This window comes from Agelaius tricolor, unplaced genomic scaffold (assembly GCF_023055355.1).
Source record: "Agelaius tricolor isolate 1412-34295 unplaced genomic scaffold, bAgeTri1.0.p SCAF_4, whole genome shotgun sequence".
Lineage (NCBI taxonomy): Eukaryota > Metazoa > Chordata > Aves > Passeriformes > Icteridae > Agelaius > Agelaius tricolor.
Window position 1 is genome coordinate 15,319,953 of NW_027269264.1, and position 12,315 is coordinate 15,332,267.

General features: G+C 37.0%; 1 protein-coding gene across 2 annotated transcripts in view; it reads left to right on the plus strand.

The window, feature by feature from the left end:
- SLC44A1 (solute carrier family 44 member 1) overlaps window positions 1-12,315 on the plus strand; it is a 72,081-nt gene that overhangs the window by 40,661 nt on the left and 19,105 nt on the right. For both annotated transcript variants that reach the window (XM_071424721.1, XM_071424722.1), the window contains exons 5-9: window positions 713-806; window positions 5,700-5,869; window positions 7,667-7,756; window positions 9,889-10,016; window positions 11,052-11,238. In XM_071424721.1, the coding sequence (XP_071280822.1) occupies window positions 713-806; window positions 5,700-5,869; window positions 7,667-7,756; window positions 9,889-10,016; window positions 11,052-11,238 (669 nt within the window). The remainder of the gene's footprint in view (window positions 1-712; window positions 807-5,699; window positions 5,870-7,666; window positions 7,757-9,888; window positions 10,017-11,051; window positions 11,239-12,315) is intronic.

Genomic DNA, 12,315 nt, shown 5'->3' on the forward strand with positions numbered 1-12,315 from the left:
TCAGATGTTCAGTGTCTTCATTATAGATAAATTGAAAGAAATCTCACCTAGGTAAGGCACTTCCATTAAGCAAGTGTCAGGTACAAAGGAGAACTTAATTTATGTTTGAATTTTGTTATGGGCAACTTGATCTTTGCTGTGCCATACCAATTTGTTTATGGAGAGAGTTCAGCTTTTAAGAATCTTTGGATATGTAATGCAGAGCTGTTATTTCTCAGCCAACTTCCCAACTTTTTCAGTTCAGGTTATTTTTGTTTCTGTCCGTGAAATCTATAGACAAGTTGTATTTTGAATACACACAGACAAAAAACTCCTGCAAACACAGGAATATTTTCTTTCTATCATAAATGTTATGTTATGCAATGTTCATGCATTAAAAATGATCAAGAAAAACATGGTGGAATAGTAGGGGGAGGGGGGCTTCACAGTATTTTGTGTCCTCTTTTACACTACATTGTGAATTAGTGTTCTCCGTTCAAATACTCAAACTTTGGAAAACCCAAAGCTAGATGGAGAGCGTCATTGTATTTTACTGACAGCTGTGTTGGGCTTGATTTACCGCATTACAGGAGGAACTATAGCAAAGCTTTGTGGTAATGACATGAGGAGGTGCAGAATTAGCACCTGTATCAGTTTTAATGCTGTTTGCAAAGAATATTAGTGTTTTTTTAAATTTGTTTTCTGTACCAATATTTTTTTTACTTTTCAACAGGATCCACTCTGTGTAGCTATGAACTACAGCCATCAGAATATACAACAGACCCAAGGGCTGCCAAGTTATGTCCTAAATATCCTGTTCCAGAGAGGTAATATGATCAAGTTGTCTGATTTGGGGTGGAGGGAGCAGAGATTTGTTTTGATCATGAAAGTTCTTTAGAAAATACCAACACATGTTCACTCTTACCAGATAGATGTTTTAGTGTATTATTGTATATATTTCTAAAATTCAATTTTTAAAAGGTAGTGAAAATAATAGTCAAAGAAAAACCAAAATTATCTGTGTATGTGTTACTGAAACTAATTATCTTCGAATTCTCTTGTCTCATGTGACTGACGCTCTTCTAAGTATCAGCTGTTGTACTGCCTTTCACCCTATCTATAGCCAACTGCCTATCAGCAATGCAGATCTGAGACAATCATGGAACATTTTTAATCTTTGGGAGAAAAAAATATGTAGGGATGCACAGCTCTCTGCAGCATTCACTTCTTATACCTTACCTCAGCCAGTCAGATAGATGCAAATTGCTTCAGTTTTTACTCTTTCAGTCTGCAAATAACCAATATAAGGATAGTTCAATACCAAAAAGAGGGCTGTATTTTATTAATAGATCATTTTGAGGTTTATTTTTTTAAGTGTTACATTAGACTGCTGTTTGTGAAATAGGATTGGAAAGTTCATAGCTTCGTGAACTCTTGTAGCTGTGCTGCCTAGACCTGCGGAGATGAGCATTGCTGGGAAGAGAAGTGATGTGTTAGTGTTGTTCGCAGCCTTATGTCAGTAATTGCACTAACTCAAGAAGAACCATGTTGTGTTTTCTCAAAATTTAGCTTCTCACATATACTCAGTAGTGAGTGATAACTGCAGAGTCTTTTCTTATGCATAGTTTTCTGTTACATTTTTTGTACTAACAAACTTGTTCTATATTTGTTCTAACAAACTTGTTCTACAAACAAGTTCTACAAACTCTGATTTCAAGTCTTTCTTGTATACGTGGTAGCCTCTCCACTGAATCTTTTTTTTTTAATATTATAGTGACAAATAGTGGCAGCTGGAATATTAGCTTTTTAAAAAAATTTCCCAATATAGATTTATATTCCAGCTAGCCATCTGTTACTGCCATAATACAAAAACAAATGAAAACTTCAGTGCCAGCTTGCATACTGAAAAGGCTTGTTAGTTCTGATTTTTGCCAGAATTATATTGACTTCTCATAGTGTGTTCTAACATCATTCAGTCTCAATAAATATAGCTTAGTAAGAAAACAGGATAGAATAATGTATCAGAGCTCTAATGATGTTATGTAAATTCCTCATAAAAATGACCTCATGTTATTTTAAATAAACTATTGTGTAGGTGTAGTATTTTCCCTTTTTGATATGGATACATTTGAGCATTTTTGAGCTTGAAAAGTATGAACTTAATGCCCTAAGGCAAAAAAGGCCAACATTGTATCTGTAAACAACTGGTTTTCAGGTTTTTATAGTTAAATTATTTGAGTAAGTGTAATTTGAAGGAGAAGTCTAATCCTGTTGGGACAATCAAATGAAAACCCAACATCTTATAGACTGAGGCATTCAGGAAGAACTTACCTAACAGTCACATTTGATCTGTATCATGGTTTAACGCCATCCAGCAACCCAGACCCCCATAGACACTTGCTCATTTCCCCATGAGCAGGACTGGGGAGAGAACTGGAAGGGTAAAAGGTAAAAAGCTTGTGGGTTGATATAAAGGTGGTTTAATAAGGGAAGGAAAGCTGCACACACAAGCAAAGCAAAACAAGGAATTAATTAATCACTTCCCATGGGCAGGCAGGTGTTCAGCCATTCCAGGAGAGCAGAGCCCCATCACATGCAACGGTTATTTGGGAAGACAAACCATCACTTCAAAACTTCCTCTTCTTTCCCCCTGTTTATATCCTGCAGATGATGCCATGTTTGGATGTTTGGAATATCCCTTTGGTCAGTTTGGGTCACCTGTCCTGGCTGTGTCTCCTCCCAGCCTCCCATACACTCACAATGTCCTTGCTAGCATCGCAGTGAAAAAGCACAAAAGGCCTTGGCTGTGTGTAAGCCCTGCTCAGCAATAACAAAAATATCTCTCCATTATCAACCCTGTGTTCAACACAAATCCAAAATAAGCTCCATACCAGCCACTGTGAAGGAAACTAACCGTACCCCAGCTGAAACCAGTGCAATCTGTCAAGGCTTATGAACCCTCTGATTCCCATTAGTTCCATGGGATGGAGGTAGCATATGGTGATGGGTAGCATATGAAGATTGTCCCTTGATGTTTTGTGTTTGATGACCAGGCTTCTTCACAGCCTTCAGCTGAGGCTGTCAATGGACTCTTACCATCCATCTTCAAGGTATTATGTCCAACTTTGACAGAGTAGTACAGTCTAGCAGTGCAGTCAGCAATATGTATTTCTTCCACACCCAGCCTAGATCAGCTTCTGTAGACATGACTGCAGAATGAGGACCCTGGAGGAAAACTTGTCCAGTTCCCTGCAGCATTTATCTATAAATCAGCTGTGCTGAGCTGTGCCAAGGGACTGCCCTGTAGAGGTTATAAAGAGCAGCTAGCAGTGTTACTCCAATTGGAATCCCCCTCCTCTCGCACAGGTTGCTGTACTACCCCTGTACATACACAGGGGTAATAGCAAGAGGAAAAAATTCTTTGCAATCTAATACTTGCAATCTAATCTCCTGACTTCATTTGAATAATGCTTTAAAAGTGCAGCTGTTGAGACCATCATCTACTGGCTTCAACTCTATTCGTTCTTGTTTATGATTAAGCATCATGTTGTTATTCTTAGAAATATTTCCTTTTCAGTAGGTAATATACCAAGATATAATCAAGAGTTCATATAAAATAGCACAGGTCATAGAGAATAGATCTATTATTGTGTTTTTTACTGGGGCACTTTACCTCACCTACTCATTCAGTCAGAACCACTGGAGCAGAAGCAGAACTCAAAAGTGGATTCTCAGGAGTCCCATTTACTCAAGAAAGCTTGTAAGAACTACTAACCTATTTTTTTTTATTAATTAAAACAAACTTAGCAATTAATTACTGCACATGAAAATAGTTAACTTAAAATAGTGAAATTGCTTTAGGTTAAGAGATATTAGATGACTAATATAAATAATAATATAACTAATTAATATAATTAATTATATATACTAATATAACTCTGATGCAAAAAGCATGTTTTCTTTCATTGGGATATATTTTGGAAGAATACTTTAATCCCATTAGTTCCCTTTTCAAAGTGAATATTTTTGTATTTGGATGCACAAATAACATTATTTTGCCTACTCCCACCTCAAAATTTGGGCTTTGTTGCTGGTAGCGACAACTTACAAATGCTCTAAGTTTTCTGAAAAGTTGTAGCAGTTAACAATTAAATAAACCTCTCAAATGTCAGTCTTTTTCACTACTATGGCATATAATAAACAGCCATATTCCAAAATAGGTTATGTTTTAAGAAGCTAAGAGGATACATGGGCTGCCTTTTAAGTAGGGCAGCCATCATTATGGGTTTGTTTTTTAATAACTGTGACTAATGCACAATTACTTTGCTGTGCTTAACTGCTGTGTTCATTCCTACCCAAAAGAAGACCATCAATATGAGCATCTCCAAATGCGTTTACCTACTCAGCACAGTAATCCTATAAAATTTGCGATCATCAGTGACTTTAAACAAAAACCTAGGATTAACTAATTAATTACCTAGAAATGGCAGGTGATCATAATTTCTCCCAATTTCCTTACAGAATAGTTACACTTTAATGATTTTCAGTGTGTCATCCTTTTTCCCCAGAAAAAACAATAGATTGTTTAGGGAAATAGGGAAACATGTGCCTAAGGCAGCTGGTTTACTCACTACGTGTTTAAAAATGGCGGCTAGAATTTTGGAAAGACATAGCTTTAAAAATAGTTCTTGAGGACAGAAAATGGTTGATTTAAAGGTCATTGCTGAAATGGGGAAACTGCAGAAGATTATATTCATTGCTGGTATAGTCCCAAAATTTTTCAAGTAAGGAAGATTGGGCAGGTAAAACAATAGAAAAGATTTTTTTTTTTCATTGGATCCAATTACAGGAAGGAACATGTAATTCATGTCTGAAATGTAATTGGGAATTGATCAAATGATGTAATAGGCTACTTTGAGATCTGACATAGTTTATGACCAAGGCAGATGGCTACTAAATGGGAGACATTTAGAAAACAAAATTACCCACTTTTAAAGGAAAGTTTTTGCTCTCTTGTGTCTTTCTCTTGATAGCAGGTTTTTCATAGCATTCTGCAAAGTTTAGTGTATAGTCTTAATAGTTTTTTGTGAGGGCCTTTCCAAAACAGTTCAAAACAATAGAGGCATCCTGGCATGTTTTGCATAGTTCTAACAAAGTTAATGAATATAAACACTGTGATTGTAATATTCAGTACAAGAACTAGCTTAGTATGGGGAAAGACTAGGAATAAATGCATTCATTTTGCTTGGCAGCAGTTGTGAATGCTGATGTCCTTTACTACAAAATATATACTCTCAAGAAGAGTATTGTTATTCTGCAATTTCTTTTGCTGCAAGTATGGACCGGTATTCCATTTTAAAATGAGTGAAAGGCATTGTTTCAGCTGCTGGTTCACCACCTGACACTTGAAAGAAAGACATTTAAGTGGAAATAGGAACATATACTTTCTGCGCCTTGTCATTTAAGGGTGGGAGGGTAATAATATCCTATTGGAATGTACATTCCAGCCTCATAGGGTTGTTTGTAAGAACTGCATCACTTTTCATTATGATCATCCTCATTTCAGCAGCACTTGTGCATTCAACACATGGTTTCTGGTTATGATGTTATAAGGGTAGAATGATTGCATCTATTCACCTTTCATTTGTGTGTTGATGTGGCATTTATATTAAGTAGGAGTAATTTTTTTTTCTGATTTTTTTTTCTTCTTGTGTCACCAGTGCACCTATTCCATTCTTCCATCGCTGTGCTCCTGTGAACATTTCCTGCTATGCCAAGTTTGCAGAGGCCCTGATCACCTTTGTCAGTGACAGTAGTGTCTTACACAGGCTGATTAGTGGAGTTATGACCAGCAAAGAGATTATAATGGGACTTTGCTTGTTATCACTAGGTAATTGTTTTTCTCATTACTAGCTATTTCTTAGTGTACTCCATTAGGAGGTTGCTAACACACTTTAACCACATTATGAGCAAAAACCCTGTATAATAGCAACAATCCCTTAGAAAATTATTCAGAATGCTTTTTAAAAATTTTATTTGGGAGCTGGGTAACTTATTCATAAGTAATATACTGGTTTTGTTTCTCTTGTTTCTATGAGATAGAGGATGCGTGGCTGTTAATTAGCCAACATTAATTTTGATATAGTTAAGAGAACATCCGTCTTTTCTTAATTTTTTAATAGTATTCCCCTTTCCCATTTGTAGTAGTCATCTTCTACCAACTCAAGTCCAAATAAACCCTTTCCAAATCAAAAGGACAGGTTGAGAAATGCAAAGTAGTACACTCTGGTTGGATGTAGGGGATTTAATTTGTTTCATTTAACATACTTGCACAAAGATATGAGAACTTTAAGAGTGAAAACAAGAAAATCAGGTGCCCATTTGTTGCACTGTATGTTACCTCCTTCTTCCCCTTCCTTCGAAATTAAAAGCTTCAGGTCTTTGAAAATCTCAGCCTTTTCTGAAGAGCTGGAAATTCCCAACAGTACAGAGGTGCTGAATTTTTTCTATAGCTGCGAGATGCCTCTAGCCTATCAAGTGACACTTTGCGCTGCACTGAAGAGCTGCTTTAACAAAGTCATCTTGTTTGAGGTGGAATGTTGCCCACCGACATAAATTGCTTTCCTAGTGAGTCTATTTTACTCATACAAAGTATAAAATCTGAAATCCTAAAATGGGAGTATCATGATATTAGCTATGCATATGAGGGTGTATTACTTAGAAAGAAACACTGCAAAGCTGTATCAGATATAGGGATCCTTTGTTTTCAGTTTTCTTTTGTGGTTAAAAAAAAGGGTGGGGGAGAAGGAAGGGAAAAGGAAAGGAAAAAGAAGAGGATGCTAGATGCGATTAACTCCCTCTACATACACACAAAAGACCACTGTGAATTTTTTTCAACTGTAGCTTGAAAGCTGTTTATTTTTACATCTTGACAACTTCAGTATTTGGTAATGATGGTAGAAAACTGTTCGAAATCTGAAATCTAGTGGCTGATTCACAGTCCTACTGTTCAGTTAGAGTCAGAAGTTAGTACAGAATTTACATATAGTTAATTTAAAAATAGTTTTTTTAATTTTGTAGTTAAACAAAAATTTTTTGTTTTAAAACAGTGGGTTAGACTGTGATTCAAAAAGCCAGATTCCAGTGGCTTGCATGTAACTGCTGAACACAAACATGTGTATGTTAAAATACAAATATGTACTTGTACACACCACTCACTTAGCCTTAGCTGCTGTATAGTTTTTTACTTATAACTGGCATGACATTTCAGAATACACAGATATCATATTAACTGCACTGGTTTGACATGTGTATTTGAGTACAGACTCTGCCCTGGTCCTCAGGAGGTGTGCTCATGTTACCAGACTCAAAGTACTGTCATGCCTTGCTATCTGTTTGGTCATTGTCCAAGTACATCTCTGTCTGTATGCATGCATTATGTCTTGTGTTTGATGTACCGTGTAAATGTATTTATGCTCTCTTTGTTTTAATCAACATTATCAAAGCAGAAGTTGTAGAGGTGCCTAATTTTCTTAACTATCTATTCGGTGAGTTTGTAAGCCTCAAAAAAGAAATCTGCTGTAAAAATTCTATTGGAAGACAGTTCCCTTAGTACAGTGGGAAAATTAGGAAGGCTATATATACTCGAAGTAATTAGTCTGCTTATTTTGTTTGTCTTCTTTTGCAGTGTTGTCCATGATTTTGATGGTTATAATAAGGTACATTTCAAGAGTACTTGTCTGGATTTTAACAATTCTTGTCATTCTGGGATCGCTTGGTAAGTCTTGTTTGTTTCCCACTTTGAGGGCCCAGTTCTAATCCTTGTGCTCCATTTCCTCAGCCCGGCTACAATCCACACACATCTTGGATCATGCATTTCCCTTCAGCATTTTTTTTGAGTCCCTTTCCAGATGCACATCCAAAATGCCACCTTAGTAATTGCAGATCTCTCTAAGAGAGTACATTGCTCCTTGGATATTTGCACACCCTGCTTGGCAGTCAGTCTTCATGTCAGCCTAGCTCACTAGAGCCCACAGGTGACAGTGCAGGAGATTCCTCACAGCACTTGTAGGGCAACCCTAAATGTTGCCTACTTCTTTACCTGCCTTCCAAACAGGTCAGCAAGGCAGCTAAGCCTGGGTGTGTCTGGTGGTACTCCCATGCCTCAGCTGGTGCATGAAGAAATCAAAGGGCAACTCTTGCTCATGCAGCTGAATATATTTACAACTCTGACATGTTCATCAGCCCTTCAGTTCTTTGAGTAGCTCTTTAAGACCTGTTCTTGAAGAGAGGAAGTAAAGGTGCTTCTCCAGCAATTCTTATTAAATTACTGTATTTCTGTATGACTCAGGAACACCTGCATGACCCAGATCATATGTGAAATGCCACCAGGCAAGCTATCTTGGAAATGACCAAAGGTTGTCTCTTCCAAAATGATGTAGCTTGTGTGAAAATAGCCTTATTTTGTCACACTAGCTTTTAAACTCATAAAACAAAAGTTTTCTACACTTATTACTGAGTAGCTAAGCCAAAATGTCTGGGCAGATGACTGCATAGAAAGAAAAAAATAGAATAATCACATTAGGAAGCACTAATGATTTAATTCTCGTAATTCAAGACTGCAATGGATGGAAAAAATCAGCAGACCATCTATATTTTTTCAGGATCACTTTGGTTTTCTGATTAATGGCCTCACAATCTATGACCAGGGAAAAGGAAAAATATGGAGGTTTTTTTTTCATTTATATTCTCTTTAGTAGCTGAGCAACCATGTTGAGTGAAACAGTTGAATAACTTATCTTACTGGCATCTCTTACTAGGTTCTAAAAAGTTTCATCCATTATAATAATGGATTGAATAAACCCCCATCTTTTATGACACATACTGCTTCTTCTGTCTTGACTTTTTGTTTAGGAGGTGTCAAAAGAGCATTCTTCATTTTAGACCTAAACAAAGTATGACCAGCAAAAGCATGGCAATCACAGAATCACAGAATGGGTGAGGTTGGAAGGGACCACAGAGGCTCATCTGGTCCAACCTGCCTACTCAGCTTTATGCATTTGATTCAGAAATACCAGCAGAACAGAGAAGGACAATTATAAGAGAAAAGAAATGTACCAGAGAGGAGAGGTTATCTCCCTGAGGGGCTGGAGATCTGTGTTCAAGCAAAGTTCTACCTTGGAAAAGCAGCTAGAATAGGAGAATTTTTTTCTGGCCATAAGGCTAGGATTAACATAACAGGAGTGAGAAGATAATACCTCACATTGTATTTGCCTCCTGTGCCTCTTACTAATGTTTTTTCTAGTGTCCAAGACATTGTCTGAGGCATGTTTAGCTACATATCATTAAGGTGCTGTTTCCAGCATCAGGCTGATGCTTGTTGTTTATAGTCTTCCCAGGAACAGTAGACTCCTTGTTTTGTTGTTATTTCACATCCTAATCGAAAGGTCTGTCTCTGTTTTTCCTCCTAAATTCTTACTCCCTGCATTATTGCACACACCCATACATTCATACATACACCCTACCACAGAACTATTTATTCTTCCTTTTGTTCTTTTATTACCTGTCTAGTTGGAGCTGTGCTGTTCACTGTTAGGGCTTTCTATGAAGTAGTTCTTCAATGCAATTTACCCTAAAACACAGAGTCAAGGTTCTGCAAGTCTCTTAGGTGGTCATAGTATGGTGAGACTGTGAAAAGAATATATTCACTTGAGAAGAAGGCAACAGGGGAGAACTAGGTACTTCTCCCTCCTCTCAAGTTCCTGTTGGGTTGAGCATCAGTGCTTTTGAGTATTCAGTACCAGACTAGACTTAAAAGGAAAGAACTGCTTTATTTCTCTGGGCCTAGGTGGTATATATCACACAGAGGATTAATTTATTTATCCTTCTTGTTTTCTCACTAAAACATAGGTGGTACTGGAGTCCTGTGGTGGCTCTATGCTAAACAACGAATGTCTGCTGGTGCTCTTGAGACCCAAATAGCCAAAGACAATCTTCAGGCTCTCTTGATCTATGCCATTGCAGCTACAGTCTTCACGGTATGCTTTGCTAATGATGGTATTATTTTCTGCTCTTGTCTTCCTGTTAATCTCTATTTTTTATTCAGGTGAAAGCATTGTATTGCACACATTTTGGAACAGTTTATTTCTGCCACAATTTCTGTTGAAGTGATTTTCCTTCATTGTGTTATTTTTTTAACTTTTAGGAATTGTTCTCTAACACCTGATTATGAGTCAGGGGAGACTTTCTAGGAGCTGTTCTCTATTATCTGATTTTAAGTCAGGAGAGACTTTCTAAGCCTGCAGCTACTTTCATCTACTGTAAAATATCCACAGGGACTTCCAAGAATAGGTATGATACTGGACTGCCAATCCAAAGAGATTTTTCTTAGGTTCTCAGTTCAGAGGTACTTAGTCATTTCAGTGTATTTAAAAGTCCTTAGCTAACAACTTCTGAAAGAAGTTGTTCTTAAATCATTATGAATTGAAATACTAACACCATTTTAACCAATTTATCTTCTTTGGGCCTTGCTGTTAATTTCAGTCACTGAATTTACTACTAGAAACTGACAATGTTTGACTAACTTCACAGGAATTGTAGACTCCCTCTTCTGTTCTTGTTTCTTCACATCCTAATCCAAAAGTTCCTCTCTGTTCCCTCTCCTAGATTCTCACTCCTATATTATACACATATATACGTACATCCTATAAGACCACCACACCATGGTCAGATATAAATTTTGAATTACCTTTCTTAAAGGTAATTAAAGGTTAAAACTGGCTGATTTCACTGCTTTGTAAAACATAATTGAGGATAGAACCTGGTCTTGTCTCATCAGCTTAAAGCTATGATGATTCCAAATACATACTTACGAGAATGGAATTCACCAAAAGTATAATTTGGAAAATAATTTATTACCAGAAGAAGCTGATAGAGGTTTTACATTTTGATCTTGTGATTTTATAGATAGAGTATGTGTTAATTTAGTGTGTTTGAATATCCTAGCTGTGTGAAAGAGTATCTTGATTCTGTTTCAGTACTCTAAAATGTGATTTGGAAACTTCCCCCTCCAGGTTATCTTGTTCTTGATCATGTTAATTATGCGCAAAAGAGTAGCTCTCACCATTGCCTTGTTCCACGTGGCTGGCAAGGTCTTCATTCACCTGCCACTGTTAGTCTTCCAGCCATTTTGGACATTCTTTGTGCTTATCCTCTTCTGGACATACTGGATCACTGTCTTGCTTTTTCTTGGTACTACAGGTAAGCAGTCACTTACTTTAAATAATTTTCATTTCATTGTCGTATGATTTGTAGCAGAGTTGACGAAAAAGCCTGTGGGAATCTCAAAGAAAAAAGCCCACTTGTTGTGCTTCTATTCCTGTTTGCTTCACTGCCTTCAGGTTATTGTGCATTTGAGTCTTAATTCCCAGCATGGTACTTTGTGTGTTAGGCTGGCTTTTTGATTTGATGCAAGTTGGCTTGCTGCAAACCATGAGACGCTAATAATAAAACTGCTGTAGCAATTTTTCAAATCATTCCCTCTAATTTTCTAAGTTAAAGACAGCATAAACTTGGAGTCACTAAGTGTTGTACTCACACAGATGAGTACACAGTAAGGGAAGGGCCATTGCACACAATACTGTTTCCCACAATGTAAATATTGTGATTTTAGTTTTCAGTTGTTTGTAACTTAGGTGTCCAGTATTATTCCAGAATCAATAGGGAGATTTTTCTGCTGCTTGTGTATTGTATTCTGAGAGCAGCCAATGTACTGCTAATTCCTGCCTGCTCTTCAGTACGTAGAAGGTGAAATCTTTGTTTCTATTCAGGGTCTGACAAGAGCTTCTAGAATTAATCAACCCCATAGGTCCAAATCTTAGTTACTTCAGCAAAAAAAACCACCACAGCAGATGCTTTTTAAACAGTCTGTTATTTTGCAGTACATTGTAGGCAACAGAGACTGTCATTCATTATTAAATGTCTTAAAATTTTGAAACATGTTGTTTGCTACTGACCCAAAAGTAGCAGTGTTTCAAGTCACAAGGCTATTTCATAGTAATACAAGATAAATATTTTTCATATCATGAGTTCTTAGCAAAGGTGTGAGGCAATAGAATTCATATGTTCCTGTTCTCATTACTGATGGAATTTTTAGTTTTCATTGCATGCTGTGCTATGTGCAGAAAATGGTCACCACTGAAAGTCTCAGCCCTGTGCTTCCTTTTCTGAGGCAGACCACTGCACAGGCACTTAATTTGTAGGAGAATGTAGTCTGATATTATAGTTAACTGACAGAACCCTTCAAACTGCCTTGATTTTGCAAAAACTATTTTATCT